At 42.1% G+C, this 20,363-nt stretch overlaps 1 protein-coding gene across 1 annotated transcript; it reads right to left on the bottom strand.

Annotated features, from left to right (window-relative positions):
• Positions 1–1,524: 1,524 nt before the first annotated feature.
• Positions 1,525–19,199, bottom strand: smad1 (SMAD family member 1). Its single transcript, XM_075463140.1, has 7 exons — positions 19,091–19,199; positions 11,563–12,133; positions 8,301–8,564; positions 8,095–8,211; positions 5,003–5,224; positions 4,520–4,776; positions 1,525–4,145 (listed from the first exon to the last, which is right to left on the bottom strand). Exons 2-7 carry the CDS (start codon positions 11,960–11,962, stop codon positions 4,002–4,004), a joined length of 1,404 nt encoding a protein of 467 aa, XP_075319255.1. The 5' UTR covers positions 11,963–12,133; positions 19,091–19,199; the 3' UTR covers positions 1,525–4,001.
• Between the last annotated feature and the right edge of the window lie 1,164 nt (positions 19,200–20,363).

The raw sequence follows: 20,363 nt of genomic DNA, 5'->3' as shown, positions 1-20,363 counted from the left end.
GTGCTAAAGGAAAGAAATCAGCTTTAAGATCAAGGAGCGATACAAATCTCCACAGGCATTTTATTTTCAAGGTTTACTAAATATTTGCCAATTATAGATTAAGCTATGTCACCACACCTAAAGTAAATAAAATAGGCTCCAGCTGCAACATTACAGAGATGTACACAAAAGTTTAAAATCCAAATATCTTCATATATTATAAATGCATAATTAAGACTTTTAATTTGTCTACACTAAGAACGTGTATTCCAGCGCAAAGACTTTAATGCAGGACTGTTAAGATTCCCTTTACTATAGTTGATTAACTAATTCTGCTTATTGTTGTGATGCCAGACTGAATGTGGCCCGTTTGTGAGCGTCACAGGCGATGCCCCCACTCAGGCTTACAGTGGGGGGTCACTTTGACTAATTGTCCTGACAGTAATTGTAACATATTCTAACAATTCCCACTACGTTTGTCTTTTGTTTATCCCTCGCCATCCCTTTTGGAAAAAAAACTTTATCATCAGGTCCCACGAGACGACGGTCAGTGATGTTCAGTACCTGGAGAAACATTTAGTGCGGCAGTGGAAACGAAAGCGTCAATACCAACAATAAATGATACCGTAAAATGTCAGAAGAACATCGGGAAAAGAATTAAAGCTCCCTCTATAAAAATGGATCTTAAAATGAAAACAGCTTTTATCCTTATTCATTGTTTGCTCGGGAGCTATAAAGTAAAGCGAAGCTGGACATTTTCTGACGCGCTCACCAATTTATGGCACGCGCACATTATCGAGTGCGTTTTTAAACAGCGTTTTAAGCAAGTTAAAGTCATCCTGGCCTAAGCGTTTTTCCATCTTATTCTGCAGGCGGCGCTTAAAAATCATCCTTTAATTCAATTAAATCAACTCGTTGCTAATATGTCTACAAACTCATCTCGTTATATCGTAGTTTCAAGAGGGAGGCGGTGTCAGCATATTTTCAGTCCCTCACAGGTACAGTACACACACGGATGCGTTTTATGCACCGGTCGTGCTCACCTGAGGAATTTGGGATAAACCTGCGATTTGTAGGGAGGTGGTGGTTCACCCACACCACACAAACCCCCATACTAACTATCAGGCGCATACACACGCTGAAATGAGCGACCTCTGATATACCGTTATCGGAGATTGTGGTAAGGTTTACAGTGCTGTCATGTAACGAAGGAAACCCACAATTTCCAGATCATAATTGTTTCAGCAACATTAGCTGTTCAACTCTATCCTCAACCTTTAAACCTAGTACACAACTTAAATCTCTACTTCCACATTATGGGGACTTGCTTTTCAGTCCCCCAATGAGGTGATAAGTCCCCAGATTGAATGTAGTTACACAAAGTCGTGTCCCCATAAGATCTGTAATACAAGTACAAACACACACACAGAGAATTTGATGGTTTAAAAAACAGATCACGTGATCCGAGTATGGGTGGCCTACGATTCAACAGACACATTAAGGTAAACATGTCAAGACAGTGATCACAAAAGAGAGAGAGAGGTGTCGCAATTAATGAAACAATTTTATTCAATCTTCCAGTAGAGACTTGATATTCATGGAATAAAACTGCTTTTCTGGGAGTTTTACTGAGCAAGACAGGAAAAAAAAATGATGAAGAAAGAAAGAAAAAAAAAAAAGACAAAGCAGTGAGGCAAAATGTGAAAGTGCAGAAAAAAAAACAACCCAAAAACATGTTTCAAAATACAAAAAACAAAAGAATGTAACGAGTATAACAGTTCAGTAGCAAACGGGACCGCTCAAAGAAAGGAAGTGAAATCAAAGGTTAAAATCTGCTTTTTGTAAAAAAAAAAAAAAAAGAGAAAACTATAAGGACATCAGTAACTGACACTTTTCTGTCAACAATTAAAATCTGAATGCTCAACATTTTCCCTTAAAAGTCATTTCAACACGTTTTGCTCAGTCACTGAAATGAGAGAATGAGGAAGTCACTAAAATATTTACACCATCTTTCAAAAGTTTCAGAACAAACCCATTTTGTTTTCTCCGGGTTTTAAGTAGTTTTAAGTCCAGCAAATGACCTTCAGTTGTTATGTCAAACACACACAAAAAAAGAAAATCTGTGTAAATATAATAGAAGGCCTTTTTTGAGGAACAAAAACAGTTTTCTTTCAGCTTTCCTGCACCAATGGAGCTAAATTAAGCCCCCAAATTTAAAGCACATAATTACTACAGATTCCTCTTCCTTTAATCACTTAAAACAGTCTGTTATGTGCACCTGAAACTTTCTGGACATGTTCTGGAAGAGCTGCATGTGAGAGCGCAAATATTCACAACGTTCGCATGTTCTGATAAGAGCTGCTGCTTCATGCTCTTTTCAGCTGACCTGGATTTGGTTTGTTACTACGACTCGGGCTGCTAAACTCATAAACAGTCACCATTAGGGATTGGCAGTGCACTCTTAGCATCTCGCCCCACCTCCTGTACACTTTATTTAGAGGTCACCCCGGAGTATTTTACATTATGAGAACTTCTCTTCAGAGGAGAAAGCCTGGACCAAATTCTCTGTTGTACATGTGTCGACTGCTTTGCAAACCAAACACAATACTGTACAGGAAGGTGTAGAACTGTACACGGGGAAAACCTGACAAGCATCCAAGGAAAGCTTCGGATGCCTCGGGTACAAAAAGAACCCCCTCAGCGTTCGGAGGATCAATTACAGCCGGAAGCAGAAAGCCATCAAAGCCAACGACAAACGCGCTCGCATCAACAGCGTTCATGTTGCTCACTGCCAGAGGGGCATCACTAATGTTCCACGCTGAAGGTTTAAATCAACGATGGAAGTTTCAGCTTTTTGCCCCTTAAACAGAAATAAAATAATAATAATGAAACTGTGTATTTGATTCTCTGCATTATTGAGCTGGGCTGTGCATTAAGTACACGCAGACGTCACGCTGTGGAAATATCAGTAACGACTTGAATCCTTCTAAAACTTTTGAAAAATGGAGTCCATCCACAGTGCAACACCGTCTTCGACACGTCTGACTCTGCTGCGCGGCGAGGGACAAACTTCACTTTACTCGTGTCTGCCTCTGCTTTGTGTCACGTTAAGCTACCGGCCTTAAATGTGCAACACTACACTAACCAAACTATGCTTCGCAAAAAACAGACCGCACGGCACATATTCTAATAGTGAACATGTCTAGACACTATTCTTATTTTCTCTGAATGCATTTGAAACAAAAATGTAACATAAGATGAGCAACACTGAAACTTTAGTCTTTCATGTCTGAAATGCCCTTTTAGTCCCATGCCCCACACTAAACCTACACTTTACACTTTAAACTCCCCCTCCCCCCAATTTTGTCCTTGTGTAACTATTTGCGTTTTTTGATTCAAGGATTTTATTTTCAGAGTAGAATAACTGTTTTACTTTATTAACCTTTTGAGACGCCAGTCTCTACTAATTTTGTACGTGTTGTGTCATTCCACTTGTAGTCAGACAGAAAACATCAACCAACTGCGATTTTGGCGACCTGGAATGTGCCATAATTATTGTAACTACACAAGTACAACTGGATGTCTGCGGGAATATTTAGTTATGAGTCAGAATAATAGAACAATGGGGAAAAAAAAAAAAAAAGAACTTGAGGGAGCAAGATCAGAGAGGAAACTTGCCTCGTGGTGAGTGTGATGATCTAATTATTACAGTTGGTCACAAAGATCAAGTATCTTCCAGTTGCATCACGCTCACTTGGCTTTACTCCTCTCCCAGTCTGTATATGTGCCCAATTCAGATGTCCTTCAAGTAGAAAACAAACCTGCCCGTATAACTGTCTGACCATCCTTAAAGGTCTCAGATCAGTTTGTGTTTCAGTCGAAAGCTCCATCAGTTATGGACAACTAACTAAACCACAAATTAGTCTGGGACCGATTGGCTGCTATTCTCGCTACTTAGACCCAAATGCTGGGGTTTGGATAGCTACGGGGCTGAGGACAGTGAGGCCTGGGGACGGTGAAGCCTAGGAGACAGAGGATATAGGGTTTTGGGGGGAGCCCATCTGGGTTAGCACCTTATCCAACCACTGCAGAGGACCATGCAGGTGAATCTCAATCCAGCAGGGTGTGCTGGTCACATCTTGACGGTGGTATTCTGCTCCCCAGCCCTGAAATGCAGGAAAACACAGAATCTGTAATTGTGCTACACGACTGTATCGGTAAGTATATGTAAGATTCATTTTCAGTGGCTAGTCTAACTGCTAGTTTATGAGTTAAAGACTGGATGAGATTTATTTTCATTTTTTTAACGGCTGTTATTCGATTGGCCAAATATTCTTTTTAAGAAAAGTAGAAAGTTGTGTTATGTTGTCAAGTATCAAGATGCTGTTGTAGCCACGATTCTTCACAGAAAGGGGACCTTTTAAACTTTAAAACTCAACCAACAGTTTACCACAAACAAGTTGACTGTCATTACTGAGACCGTTCATAAGTGCAACGCTGCTCTATCATTTCTGTTCTGAAGGAAATCCGAACAGCTTACCTTAACAAAGCTCATGCGGATGGTGCACATCTTGGTGAGCTCATAAACCGCCTCAAAGCCGTGGTTCACAGACTGGGCCAGCAACTCGGCAAACTCCTGATTGTTGAAAATCTTCAGGCTACATCTACTGGGAATCTTGCACACAGTTGTTGGGTGGAAGCCATGGTGGTAGTTACAGTTGCGACTCTGGACGAAGATACTGCTGTCACTCAGGCATTCTGCATACACCTCCCCTCCAACGTAGTACAAATGGACACCTATCAGACAGCAGGAGAGAATTCAGTTTGTCAGGTGATTAAAGGGCCAAACCCTCAGTGGGATGAACCTTAAATCAATAGAGTAAAATGTTAAGTCAATTTGTTGTTATTGTCCTGATGCACTTGGGTTGCCACAAAAAATAAATACTCAAATTGATTTAATCTCATCTATTGGCAGTCTTTGCATTACTGTAAGTGAAACAGTTAAGTTTTGTCAGTGCTGGACCTTTGCCGATGTGCCGCCGGGTGTTCTCAATGGTAGAGTTGCGGTTGACGTTGGAGAGCAGGCCGAGGCAGAATCGGTTGCGGTTGTTGGAGGGGTCTGTGAAGCCATCGACAAGCACACTTGTGGAAGAAGCCTGGAACGCTTCCCCAACGCGATTGTTGAGCTCATAGTAAACAATAGAGCACCAGTGCTTGGGCTCCTCATAGGCAACAGGCTGCACATCTGCAAAGGAAACACATTAACAGATCACATGAGTGAGCAGAGAACGCTGTGAGGACGGAAACTGACTCAATGCACATTCAAGACTCTGCGTGCACAGATGGCGGCAGGCTCCTTTCTAAATCTTCCTCATCCACAAAATTATTGGGGGTCCTAGCAGCGAAGCCAATATCAAAAATTTTCATGCCCCAAGAGCTTACTCTCTAGCGCCACCAACACGCCAAAGTTCAAAGTGCATTCAGCCTAATAACTTTGGACTACTTGGTCCAAATTTCACAAATGAGGCATCGTTGGAATCCTTGGATCACGACGAGTCCAACGCACCCTATGACGTCAATTTGCGTATACTTAGATTTTCCGCCATTTTGAATTTGATCAAAAAGCTTAAAAAAACATTTCAGGTCACAGAGATTGTCCAATTATCACGAAACGTGGCACATAGACTCTTAAGACCAAGCCGCACAAAAGTTATCGTGTGGAATTTTGAATTAGGCTTCCGTTTTTCCATAAAAGCCAATCAAACTCGAGGTTGACGCCCCCAAACCGGAAGTGAGGTCATATCTTGGCAACCATTTGATATCATGACGTCAAACTTATAACACAGACTCAAGACTGCTAAGGTAAGAGGCCCAAGAAGTTTGGTGACGTTTGGCCTATAGGTGGCGCTATATGTAGCAAAAATGCATTTTTGCTCATATCTTTGGACCCCTTGGTCCACATTTCACAAATGAGGTACCAGTAGAATCCCTGGATAAGGACGAGGTCAACACACTTAATGACGTCATTTGCGCCATCTTGGATTGTCCGCCATTTTGAATTTAATCAAAAACCTTCAAAACGCATTTCAGGCCACTAAGATTGTCCAATCTCCACGAGACTTGGCACATAGAATCTTCAGACCAAGCCGGACATAAGTTATTATGTGGATTTTTTTATTTAACTTCCGTGTAACCGCGGCAGCCAATCAAACTCCATGCCGACGCGCAAATGGGACATTTGGCCGTATCTCTGCGATGCATTGATGTATCGATGCCAAACTTGGTGCATGGACTCACGACGCCTTCCTGAGCAGCCCAAGCCTTGCCTATTGTGCCATTCTGCTAGGACCCCCACATCGCTGCTTGCAGCTATATTTCCATCAATAATGTCCCATGTAGCCCAAAGTGATTAACATGTAAGATGCATTAGTTTAACTTCTATACATCTGGGCTGATCAAAATCAAAGCACACAAATGGACTGTAGTCTGTGTGCCAGCCATTGCTGTTCCAAGCTGGCCTCACCCTTTTGGAGGGAGGAATAAATCATGTTTATCTAGGCACATACCTCTCCCAAACTTCCTCTGTAGCGTGGCACTGGCTGACAGGTGTGTTTTGTCTGTTCCCTTCCCAGAACTGGCCTACAATAGAAACATGCTCCCCTGTACAGGATGCAGCTTGTGGAAAAAAAAAAAAAAAAAAAAAAAAAGTCCCCCCAACTCCCACTTCCAACTAACAAAACTTTCAACAGCTTTCTGCTACTGCTATCACTAGACGAGGACCGAATCTGAGCCATGAGAGCAATAATGATACAAACTACAAACACTTTGTGGGTCATGTGTGGAGACAAAAGCTCAGATGAAAGTCTAACTATTATCCCAGTGCATGGTGAGATTAATTGAACTGCAAGATGCTTTAGGAATATTTGCAAATCAGTGATCTCCAGTCCCAGGAGTCTTATCGTGTGACGAAAAATAGATGAAAAGAGACAGAGGTCGAAGAATATGAAATTCTATAAGCTTAGATAGACGTTTAACATCAGATATATGGAGTGAAAAAAAAAAAGTTTGGTCAGCCTGATGGTTCGTTAGCTACCTCACTTATCATATGATGCCATGTTTCAGGTCTTTGCACTTAATTTGATGACAATATAATATTACGGATAAAAAAAATGTGGCTGAAACTACAAAAGTAGAAGCCTCTTGGCTGCTAATCAGGTGATTTGGTTTATTACATTCTCCTACATCCAGATGTACGGTGCTCAAACGTGTCTACCTTGTACCATAAAACAAAACCACAACGTTGAGATAGCAGCAGTCATTACACCACATTTCAGATTTCAAAATTGGAGGTAATTAGTGAATGTTATCTTTAACGAGTTTCAAGTCATTACCACAGGAAGAGATGACATAAGCCCCAGTTTTTACAGGCCTCATAAAGCTGCTCTGAGGCCTGCTTTAATTTGATGAGGCTGAGCTTCCTTTGAGCTTTCACCCACAGACAAAGTCCCACTGAACTAGCAGACCCCAGATTTATCTACCCAACACATATATATGTGTATACCTCTATCTGATCTGATATCTCATCCCACATTAAGATGTAGTCTGATAAGCGTTTAGCCGCATTCTTGTAATGGTATAGCAGTATAACGGAGTTTTCACTGGGATGCTTCAAACGTGGCCTGTAAAAAGAAGCATCCGAACTGACCGAATGTATTGTTGTGATGTACGTTTACCGTAGTTCTGCTCCTCAAAGCTGCCGAGTGTATTAGCTCAGCTTAAATCTAGTCACAAGGCATCTATAATAAGCACGATCATTTAACTGATCCTTGCTTGATATCCCTGACAGCAAAATCAAATTAAAACAACATTTAAATCTTGTCAGGCAGAAATATTGAATTAATGTTGACGTTTGACATTGGAAACTTACTGTAAGTGAGTTCTGATGTAAAATAAATGTTGGATTGTCATAACTGACATTAAATCAATCACTCAACAGTCTATTAAATGTTGGCATTTTAATCATCAAAATGTATCACTGGAAGCCACGGCGCGGGATAACGTCATGTCCGAAAAACCTCCTGTGTGTGCAGGAGAGATCCAAACTGCCATGTTTACCTATCCGGTTGTTACTCTGTAGGGGCAGGGGTGGAGCCATGAGGTTGGTGTCCATTGGCTGGGGGCAGTCCTGAGTCATCTGCTCCTCTGGGGGCATGTAGGCAGGTGGGGGAGTCTCTGCATCAGGACACAAGACAAATGAAGTGAAATGAGTCGGGGTTCAGTATGGAGGAAATGGAAAAGTTTAATGCACGACGGGATCCTACCTGGCATCTGGAATGGACTTCCGGGGTCGGAGCTGGATGGCGAATGAGGGAAGGTGGCACTGCTGCCACTTCCAGGGGAGCTTGGGAAGCTATTTCCAGGTGAATGCGGGAAAGGAACGGTGTTGGCCTGAGCAAAAGATTCTGGAAAGGTGGCATTCTGGGGCATGTGTGGCTCGTTCTGTTGCAGAGGGTTGCGGAACCGGGGCAGCATGGTATGCTTGGCATTGAACTCGCTGTTCCTCGGTACCAAAACCGGAGGCAGCACTGAAGAGGGCAAAAGTCAAAAGCACAAAAGTTAAGGAGTGTATTTCTAAAACTGTGCTCCACCCATTAGTTAACAAAACCCTAAAGTGATGGAGCTTTTACACTTTTCTCCCTTTTTTAACAGCCAGTCCACTGAGCGCTGAGGAGGGTGCTATGATGATATAAAGCATGAGATTATCTGAACTTGTCAACAACAGATACTTCACTGCGCTCTATGCACCAGCTCTTCCTTTAGCACCTCAGACAGTGCTGTACCTAAAGGTGATGAACTGTTTCAACTATTTAAACTGTGTTTATGTAGTGTGGTTTATGACCAGGTCACCAGTATGTACGGCCCACTCCGGACACGAGTTCTTAGCATAAACTCTCAGCTTTTAATTCAGTTTCTCTTCACAGACAGAATTTTTTTACTTGAATCGTCTTCTGAAGCAATACAATTTTTTTCATTGTGAAAATGTTACCTAAATGAAAGATTTTTTAAAACGCAAATATGCTCAAAACAAATGTGAGACTAGAAGCTGTTCCCTTTAAGGAGGGGACCTTCCGGATTATCCGGTTGTAGCAACTTGTTGAGGGAAGTGAGTGAGCCATCTGCAAAGGGACGCAAACAGTGACAATTACTCCTAATCAACTAATAAGCGTCTTGATGGGAACAAGTTCCAGAATAAGTCATATCTTAATGTTGTTCCGTGTTTACTGTCTCGGAAGTGGAAGCAAAGACATGGCTGATGTAAAGTCTTTGCATCGTCTCGTCTTTGTTGTTAGTTCAGACAGAAAAAGCAACTTATCACCACTCGGGGTCCATTCAACGACCATAACATTATAACCACAGACGGGTAAAGTGAGTAACACCACTGCCCCTGCATGGCAGACTGCCTTAGCAGGGCAGCAATGGACCCCACAAAAAAAAATAATTAATAAATAATAAAATCAAGACTCTGTGGGGAAAGAACATGATTTAAAAAAAAGAAGCAGTCTGAGGTGTTCAGCTGACCTCCAAACGCTTATCTGAAACCATACCTGAGCTTTGGATTGATGAGGAACATAAGCTATATCCACCTAGTGATTAACAAAGATTTTCAGCACTCTAGACATCATGCGCAATCACATACATACCGGTACACAAATAGATGCAAAGTCAATAATAAGGTTATCTAATTGCAGCATGATAAAAAGTCTTTCTGGCACTCTTCATGACTCGACATTCTGAGCACAGATGTTGCTGCATTTTTCAAATGTCAGCTTCCAGCCAGTTGGCAGTTGGGCTTAGCCAGCAGTATTTGGCTCAGACTCTCAGGTTTCTGCTCTAAAAGACGTTTCAACGAAGGCCACTCTGGTGGAATTCATCACTTGGGGTAAATATTCTGGCTGAGGATTGTTCAGGTGCTGTATAAACCACAGTGATACGCTCCACTTGTGTCTATAAATACCTCTGCAGATAAATAAAGCTGGTGCTGAAATTTTAGATGAGGCTCACGCTGCTCTGAGTGTTTGCAAAGGTAGCCCATGTGTGCTGCAACAGTCTAATACATCAATCTGGCAATTTATTTCAAAGGTTAAATGTGGAGCAGGCGGACAGCTGTGGCGTTATGTAGAATAGTGAGGGGAGATTGACAGGATGTGTGTGTGTGTGTGTGTGTGGGTGGTGTTGAGGGTGGAAAAATAGACTGTGTGTGAGGAGGGGGGACTGGTGTGGACAGACAGGTGCTGAGGGGTTGAATCACCTTAGCCCTGTGTCTTCCACCCGCTGCTAAAACAAAACGTGTGCGAGGCAGGCAACAACTCTTTCCTCCCATTGTGTGTGGGTCTTCCTGTTCCAGTCATCTTCAGAAAAACTGGGCCTGCACTCATCGGTGTGTCTGTGCATGCGTGCGTTTTAGTATGTGTGGCCCTGTTATTGTCAAATGCGTGCAAGTGTATGAGTGTTTATGCCTGTGTGTGTCAACATGTGTGGAAGAAAAAGAAGTGCCTGCAGTACAGGGCATGCCCAAAACAAAGCCCTCGTTCTCCCCCAGATGGAATTTCCTGCTTCACTCTCTCACACACACACACACACGCACACACACACACACACACACACACACACACACACACACGGCCCTGTACAAACTTAGCACCCTGCACACAGTTGTTTTTATCTTGTCAGCTGACCCTAATTTTCTTGAGCATGAGGCTAAATTGGATTCGTCTTAGTCCTTACTCCTGAACCAAACTGATACAAGAAATATATATATTTTTCTTTTGTTTTTTTAAAATCATGAATAGGTGCAGCTAGTCTCAGGGTGAAACCTGCAGGATTTTATGCAAGAGAACACGACATTAAAGGCGGGGTAGGGGTTCTTTTTCTGGAGCATTTTTTTACCTATTGCTTGAAATACTCTTCACACCCCCATTGCAACCAATTAATTAAAAGTTTTGACACAAAAATGAAAAGTTTTAGTGGCCTCTAGAACGTACAATCTAGGAAAAACAGTATCCAATCATACTGAACGGACCGTTAACAATGATTGGATTCTGATGCCGTCTATCAAACTGCAATCTGCTCCTCCCTCCCCCTCCTTCTCCCTGTGCGCGTACCCTGCTCCGTGAACGTCCAGAAGCTTGGCAGGAAGCTAAACTAGAGCCAGCTTGGCTAGCACCTAGCATTATTAAACATATAGTTAGCATATACTAAATACTAAATACGGCAACGATCGATGCTTGCTGTCAGAACAGCGCTCGTGCACCTTCGTGCTCGTGAACAAGCACTCTAGAGGCGTGGCTTCGGGGGGAAAGTCTGAAGAAAGAGGTTGGGACTTTTGACCTGTGTATTTTCAAAATGCAGCTTCGCTGGACTCAAAATCCAGGATCTCCTACCCTACCTTTAAGTACTTTATCAAAGTGTCTGAAGGAAAGAAGGTTTATATGATGAAATAATAAAACTGACAGTCTGTTGTTACTGCGGATCAGAGGCTGATCGGCTTGATAAGGTCAGATAAGATAAGATTATATCCCTCACCTGGACTGTCCACTCGTTTGTAGTGGTAGGGGTTGATACACACGTCTTTCTGCTTGGAGCCAAAGGGGTACTCGCAGCATTCCAGTGCCTTCAGCTCATGGTGGGACTGCAGGTCAGGCCAACGCCACACCCGACAGTAAATGACATGTGGTAGACCTTTCCTGTGGGACACCTGTAGCCGTCCATCCAGTGAGCGAGGAATTGTCACACAGTTACTGGGCTGACCAGGGCAGCTGAGAGCCCGCTCCAGCTCCTCCATGGCTCCCTTCTTCTTTTTCAGTTTTTTAACCAGAGCATCCACGGCCTTTTCTGCCCACTTCTCTTCCTCATCTCCCTGCTTCCAACCCAGCAGCCGCTTGACTGCTGGGCTGGTGAAAGAGAAGAGCGAGGTGACATTCATAGTGGACAAACTGTCCTCCTCCACTCTCCTCAAAAAAGTGTGACAGGTGGTGGGAGACTGTCCAGTCCAAGAAGACAAAGGGTGGAGTATTATTTGAACGTTTGAGGGTTTTTTTTTTCCAGGTGCTTCTCAGATTCAAAAGTTTGTAAGATCCGATCCTCTTGAAAGTCACTAGAACAAAAAGGAAAAGACACAGACAGTAAGTTAAAATCTCCCATTAAAAGATAAGTGACACAAACAGATATGTGCTGCTGCCTGAATCCTTTCTTTTGCAAAGTTACAGAAACCACCGTATTCTTCCTCTTTTACTGCACCGGCATCAACGATGTAGGCTGCCGTTCTTGAAGAAAAGAATGCTAATGTCACCACAACAGCTGGTATGATCATGTCACTCATGACTTCTGAGAAAATGGCCTGACAGTCATTCCAGACACCCTCCTGTGAACATCAGCCCCAACCAGACATTCTTCAGATAGCTTCCTGTCTGTATGGATTGTCACATTACCACCAATTACTGATGTCATTTACAGCAAAGGACTTCACATACTGTATGCAACCCGAACATCCTTCAGAAAGACGCTGGTAATGAATTTAAAAAAGGCAAATATTTACTCAAGGATTTTGAGAAAAATACCTTAATTCTGTGAATTTGTGTTTGGAGATCTGTCACCGACCAACAAACACTGATTTCGGGCAGGAATCTGTGCAGTACAATAAAAGGGAAGTGCATGTGGACCCCAGGATAAATGTGCCCATTCACTCGGGTCCCACAGGAGCCATTCAGTAGCCAGAAGGTACACACATTCTAGCTTTTTAAGAGAGAACACAAAAGGACATCCGAGCGATTTCTGTTCCACCTTCTTTTCATATTCTGTCCGAATAAAATTAGGGGGATGAAATTTAGTTAAGGTCGAGGTTTGGCTGTGGATAAATGTTCAGATGCGATCCCTGAATCAAATAAACAGCCTGTCAGAAATGCACCAGCATTTATAAATTCTGACTCATGGATGAGGATGCATCGTTCTGACAGTAAAGCCTGCAGTATATTGGATTTCATACGACCAGGAACAGATTGATCATTAAGACTGCTCCGTAGTTATTCCTGGCCCTGCAGATTATGGGATAAAGAGCAATTTATATCTTTGCCAACTACTGCATACGTGAGGTACATCGTACTGGCAAACGGCTCGGGAGATCTGATGTGTACAAGTGCTGTTTACGCTGAATGTGGACACTTAAGATTAGAAACCACACTAACTGGAAAGCTGCAAGTTGCAGCTGTGACTATCTTAGTCATTTCAATAACATCTAAGAAACGACGCCAAGCTACACACATAAGAAGGGAGAGAATGTGGGTGGACTACAATGTGTGTGAGATCAAAAACTGATAAACTGATCAAAAACTGATATCTCTGTGACTAAGGGAGCTCCCTGCTCAACTCAGAGAGGAAACAAAGTCTGGAGGGATGCCTTCACACGTGAAACAAACTATTTTCTGTGTTGTAGCTCTGAACTGAACTGAACTAAAAAAGCTTAATTTAATTCAAATAGTTTTTGATCAAACACCGAGTAAACAAGATTGTGAATATGACCAGACTTCTTCATCTATTTTTAGTACTTCCCACTTTTGGATCCTGGCAGCTATGACACATTTCTCTTGGCCCCAAAAATAAACAAGTTGTGCCTTGTATTGATGCTGGCTAAGATCTGCTATATTACAAATGGATGATTTACTTCATTTTAACATGATTAGTGCATTGTGTCATTACAATGGGAAAGGCTTAAAAAGCAAGCATTATCTCTGCTTTGTGACCTTGTCAGTGTCTGCTGGATAAAAGTGACACAGTCAGCACTCCTTCGCAGAGAGAACGTGTACTTCAGATGTGAAGTACATGTAAATAATCTTACTTGGAAACAATTCGAATGGCAACAACATTAAATCTGCACCAGGGTCAGCACCCCAGCACATAAGAAGTCAATTTGATCTACATTCAGCTGCAGAGCTGCTGCGAGGACTTCTCAGTAACAGCCAACACCATCAGCACAATTCAATACTAGCTGCACAAAAAAACAAACTTTAACCCATTTCACATGGTAAATTCCTGAAAGCACTGTATCTAACATCTGGAGTAGACTTAACAATGCTGCTATGATTCAGCTGCAGCTGGAGGCCATGCCTTTGGAGTGTTTCTAACCCTGACAGTCAATCATATCTGACTCCTTGTCTGACCACATGCTTATTTAAAGAGCTTGATATGGCACAGTATTACCTCTGCTAGTCAATGCTAGTTTGGAGTTGTGTTTTGAGGTAGTCAAAATATAAAGGCGCCAATGTGCCGCGCTCTTCCTATATCTATGTATAGACTAGGATGTCTGCATAGCATAACAGTCTCTTCATCCACTAACTTTCTGAAAAATTCACCAACAAATTCCACAGCAAAACAGCATTTTTGCCGTTACGTTCGAGGACATTGATTTTAGCACTTTCACTTGGAGAGTAGTTTGAGTAAGCTACGTTGTGTCGGGGAGGGTTTATTTTGGATTTGTTGTGATTCAAGGCCCACCGCCAACTTGTTCCTGGTGACCAGAGTATGTCAAGAGTATTTTCTGTTGTGAGAACCTGTCTCCAGCAGACAGCTGTGAAGTCCATGTGTGAACAACAACTGCTTTGTTACAACTAATTGTTGCACATTTTTCAGACATTGTGTTCATGTGTGAGCCTATTTTTTAATGAGTAGCTGCTGGAACCTGATGTATTTAATTTTCTATCATGATTTATCATGATCATCCAGCTTCCCTACCTGAAAAGAAAGTCGATTTCACAGAAAGAAACAAACTTCAACGAGTCAATATTCAGTCATCGCTTACTGAAAATTGCATTTATTTCTGGTTTCTAATCATCAGTCTTTTAATACAGTGACAGTGTTCATTTACCTTCGAATGTGGGTCATAGTGAAACTGTCCAGTCTTCATATTGCTTGTTTTGAACAACTAAAAGCGTGAAGCACAGCTGTTGTAGGACAGAAAGGAAGCAGTAAATCTTTATAAGGGAGAGGCTGATACTAGTCACTTTTGGTTAAACTGTAAGTGACCATTTTGTTTGCGAGTTAAACCTCACATCTAATCCCATTGCCTTGCTGGTAATGATCTTCCAGTGAATCCTCCAATTACACATATCTTCAATATAACTGATAAACTTGAAAGGAATAAGTCAAAGATGATGCCTTAAAAAAACAAAATACATTACGGTAAGACAAAATAGCCACAGAGTCCTCACAATTGAGCATCTGGAATCAGTTATTACCCATTTCAGCCAATTATCACATGAATTTCCAATTTATCATTTGTCCTATTGCCAACAAATGAATTGCTTTGATTATCCTCACAGCTGACTACCTTATTTTGGAGACTGATGTAGAGCTTCTACTTTATGTCTATTTTTAAACTGAATAACTACATTTGCTCAACAAGCACAGATTTCTGTATGTAGCCTTCAAACTTCGAGCTCCGTAACCTTGTGTCTCATGCACGCCATGAGGAGTCACACAGATGCCTGCAGTGTCCTCAGAGCAGCTTTCTTCCCTATAAAAACTGAAACACACACCATCATTTACACAACAGCTCCATAAAAACCCTTCTGACATTCCCTACAGCCGAGTCTGGGCGCTGCTCTCTCAGTATTGCGTTAGCGGTAGCTTATTATGGTCATCAGTTAGCCCACTGGACAGAGACTTAAGCTAATGGGAGCACAGAGTGGGATCATGCGACACTGACAGGCGAGGGCTTTGACCCACCTGGTGCGAGCTGTTAGCCACTACACTAGCCACATGGATCATTTTGCACCGCTCCAGTGTCTGTTAATCAATTTAAGCCTGGGCTGTGTAGGATGAGGAGGCAGTAATGATGCTCTCTAGACCCTCCCCAGAGATGGGGCATTATCAAGAAGCTACATTATTTATCAGCAGGGTCCTGGATGGGGCCTCCATTAACCCCCGCTCAATGGAGTCACTGGCTATAAACAGGGGAGTGCAGGAAGAGAGAGGGTGACAGATAAAGAGGAAGAGGGAAGAAGAAAGGGGGAATGATGCAGAGACAGGAAGAGAGCAAGAAAGTGAGAGTGATGGCGAAGCCAGAGATCAAAGACAAACTGGGTGTTTTGCAGAAAAAGAAACTGAGAACACTCTTCACCGGGTGTGTTCAATATTAGGTGCATTCGAGGGTTATTGCACAGCGAACAGTGACAGTACAAACACATACAATTAGTAAGAATTCAGCTGTAATGGACGGTAAAGCAAACGGCTCGTAAGCAGAAGTTAGCTGCTGGGGCTGATATCATGCTGAAATGGTCACTTACATCTGCCATAAACATCAGAACCAAAATAATCAATACTTTTCATAAAATCTCTAAGCCATTTATGAAGCTAAACGCCAGATAATCTCGTGTTCCAGTCTCAGTTTCATAATGCTGCAGACTGAACACATTTTAACTTTGGTCTATCTTGGTCAGACACTGTAGTCTGAGGGTGTCACCTTGATCTGTGCCAAAAGATTACTGATCAATGATAACACGTTTAACTCGATCTTGTCATTTGTAAACTAAACGACTCATAAGATGAACCGTTAACGGACTTTTCTTGAGAACTATGTTGCCGCTCCAGTAAGCTAACCCTCGTTCTCAGTTGCATTTAAAAAAAAACATTTTCAACAAAATAGATAAATCTAAACCAGGGAATTAAAACACACATTCACGCCAGATGGCAGTAACAACAATTAGTAGACAGCAAAGGCAAATTCTTTTTCCATAGCCACTCCAGTCAATACACTAGTCTACAAGCATAGCTTAAAAATAACCACAGACAGACATGAGGTGTTACCCTTACTGACTAGACATGGCATTGACCTGGGAGGGTCCTTTGAGCGACTGGGGCCACTGTCCCTCACAAACACATGCACAGATCAGAGCCAGTAAACATTACACCGCAACACAAGCGGAAGAAATCAGGCGATCACGTCCCTTGCAGCGCAACACTGGAAATGCCAGAAAACCAACTAAACGGTTCGCAGTCCAGTCCCGTCATCCATGAGCTGGAACTGAAATCAACTTCTGTGCGTCCCGGACACAGCGGTGCGCACGCGACCACAACACATGGGTTTTCCAGCAGCCATCCCAAACATGCCTGGCACTCAGTGTTGGGTTTGTGTTGTGTTAGGGTGGACACCTCACCCCGTCACATTGAGGATATGTTATCCAGACCGTGCAAACACGCAAGAGAAGAGCTACAACTTACGGTTAGGCCTATATATCATCATTAAACCAGCTGATGAAAAGTTTTGAATTTTTTTTTCAATATCCGCATGACTTTGTAATAAGTTCCCTTCCGACACCTTCGGTTTTGCTTGTTTTTAAATCAAAGTAAGTATAAAACATTTTTCCTAAAGACAGAAACTCATAGTTATAGGATACAGGAATGCCGATGACCTATATTTACACCTTGTTTTCGAGTTGTTTTCTGCAACTGCTGTGATGCACGTTGGACAGACAGACATTCACAGCAGCGCAATGTTTTGATTAAGGTACACTAAGGCTAAATTTAACCTCCCCTTCAGTGTAAATACAGGAAATAAGATAATAACATCTGACAGTCGCATCTGTTTCACCCTCATTTCAAGGCAAAAAAAAAAAAAAACAGAATGGTGCTTTAAAGCCCCGTTACCCTGAGAATGTAGAAAAATAATACAATTGGAACTGCACCACCAACAAGGACAAATCCCTGTCCTTTAGGTAATCTGATATGTCATCTTCAATAAAGTCAGGAGATCTAGCCTTCGCTGCTGTGGGTCCTTCACTCCGCTCACTCTTCTTCCTCTCGCACAGACACAAATTCACAAACAAATGGGCATAAATAAACGCATGCAACACCGTGTACAGCTGCTGAAACAGCCCCAGCGAGTCACTGAAGTGCGGCACGCATTCACTTTACAACCGAGGAGGTGGAACATTTCGGAGGAATACTTCCTTATCAAATAAACACTGACAAATGGTTGCGTGTGGCATAAAGCATAGGGTTTGAACTGCGTTGGGTTTTCTATTTTGATCACTGTCAGGCTTTGCAGTGTGTTGCCCACTTATTCATGTCATGGCTGCCCTACTCAGTTTTTGTTTACAAAGCCAAACTGTCAACCTGAAATGGATGAAAAATTCATTTGCTCCAATTTCCAAAGGCAAGAAATGTCTCTTTTCCCCTCACAAGATGAACCGTTAATGTGATCATGGTGTATGGAAATAATGCACGAAATTAAAAAGAAGAGGACAACTGCGAAACTGCTGTTTTTGGTCAAATAAGTCTAATCCCTTAACCTATATTCCTCAGATTGTGACGGCTCTGTCCATGTGATGATTTCAGACCACACAGGCTGGTCAATCACCTGATTTTCAGTGACTTGGGGAGCTTTGTCACATTTTCAATCATTGCAGTCATTCATTATGAATAAAGCTGAATATTCAGAGTCTTTTCTCAGTGTGAGAAGGATGTGCTTATTCTTTAAACGCCAGATAGTCACAAACATCAAGCGATTTGAAAGGCATCGCCTTGGGTTGTGGTGGCCATTTTTCACGTTTTGATGTGTTACAGATAAGTTAACTGATTAATTGAGATACAAACCACCCATTTGTCTTATATATAACTCTTAAAAGTTAATGCTCTCTTCTATGTGTCTTATTAGAACAAAGTCGTCTTTATTTCCAGCTGAAACATCAAATAAGAGCTTGTACTGACGCTTGTTTGAAAGAGATTTGAAGGCAATTAACTCCGTCTTTGGCGTTAAAAAGCTGCTTTGCCACAGAATACTATCTAGAGTTTTACAATACAAAACAAAGCAAACACAACATAAGAGTATGTTTGCTTCTGATATTACTCGGTTATTGGAGAAGCCCAGATAACTAAACGTGTCTCCAGTCTGACACTGTGAGTGAAAGGAAGAAAAAAGTTTGAAGCCTCAGACTGACACACTGCTCACCTCGTAGCCGTTTGGGATCTACTTCCTTACAACCACAGCCGTGCGACAGAAAATTGTGCTAAATCAACTTTTCCTTTAGGGAGTTAAAGAGGCAACAAAAGTTTACCGTACCTTTTCTGGCTCTGCGGCTCTTTCTCTCTGTGTGTGTGTGTGTGTGTGTGTGAGAGAGCGGCCCCTCCTGTATGCTCTCTCTGCCTGAGTTGGGTCTGCTCGACCTGGCGTCAGTGAGTCGCGGAGCCGTTTCACCCTCCGCTGAACGCCAGTATCACGCCGCGGGATGCAGCCCCAGACAACAAGAAGACCTACTTTTTACACTTCTAACATCTTCATTCACTGCATGGAAACGGATTATGTAATTGTGAAACAATGCGATTTTCTCGCTCATTTACAAGAGCAAGTCCCCGGGGGTGGGTGTCTTTTCAAACGCGTGAGTTTGTGGCGGAGAGCTTAATTGAAAGTGGATTGCGTGTTGCTTGTTAGAAGCATATCAGAGCAGAAGAGACCCCCCCCCATAACTTTCTTGTAAAATGTTTATTATATTGTGCATATATGACTAGTAATTGTGCAGTCCGGTTATCGCATTTTAAATGATTAAAATGACAAAACCTTTGTTTATTTCCAGACTTCTCGAATTAACCCTATGAAACGTTTAAGTTTACTGAATTTTTCCTAAAAGTGAAAGAAATAAAAGGGTTGGAACAAAATTAACAAGGGTGTATTCTCCAATTTTACCCACCACTCATTTGTGATATTTTTAAATGACAGCCAAGTACCATATCTGTCGTGAACTCTTAAACTGCACCTTGTTAAGCCTTCCTCTCAGCTCTCTTGCTTTGGGTTTGATATGATAAACGTTCATTGTTCTGTCGTGGAACAATGTTTTTTTTCAATCCATCTTTAAAACAATGTTTTCACGTGCAAGACCATTGATTGTGCCTAAAAACACCAGAGCAGGCAGACGACATCAAGTGTCTTCTATCATGGTGACTTAGACAAGTTAATGCATCTGCATTGTGAGCCGTATTCAAGTGGATTTGGAGCAGTTTTGGATGCAAAAGGAAACGTAGAAACACCTGATCGAAACAGATGCACGAAAGCCCCGTAAATCCTGTTTGAAATTACACAGCAAAAGCTCTTAAAACTACTATTGTATGTGAACTCGCATAAAACGGAGGTATTATTCAGAGTGAACATTACAGGCTCATTACACAGACAATGGTCTTTAATAATGTCTGTACTAAATAGCCTATTGACATCACTATAGAAACTATGGAGGTGCATAATTAAGTGTTATAACAGTCTTCACTTTTGTGTCTTCCTCAGATAAATGCAATGACAACACTTTTTGCCAGTCCGTTGCTCAAGTTCAGGGTTACCGCGGCAC

The sequence above is a fragment of the Odontesthes bonariensis genome, chromosome 4 (assembly GCF_027942865.1).
Source record: "Odontesthes bonariensis isolate fOdoBon6 chromosome 4, fOdoBon6.hap1, whole genome shotgun sequence".
Classification (NCBI taxonomy): Eukaryota; Metazoa; Chordata; class Actinopteri; order Atheriniformes; family Atherinopsidae; genus Odontesthes; species Odontesthes bonariensis.
Note: the sequence above shows the minus strand (reverse complement) of the source record. Positions and strands in the feature narration are given on the sequence as shown.

What these genes read in the sequence shown, in the direction of transcription:
- smad1 (XM_075463140.1), bottom strand. Translation starts at nt 11,962, where the DNA reads ATGAATGTCACCTCGCTCTTCTCTTTCACCAGCCCAGCAGTCAAGCGG. An exon ending in CAAACGAGTGGACAGTCCAG is followed by an intron (nt 8,565 to 11,562) that starts GTGAGGGATATA and finishes TGCCCTCTTCAG; the next exon opens with TGCTGCCTCCGGTTTTGGTA. An exon ending in AAGTCCATTCCAGATGCCAG is followed by an intron (nt 8,212 to 8,300) that starts GTAGGATCCCGT and finishes GTCCTGATGCAG; the next exon opens with AGACTCCCCCACCTGCCTAC.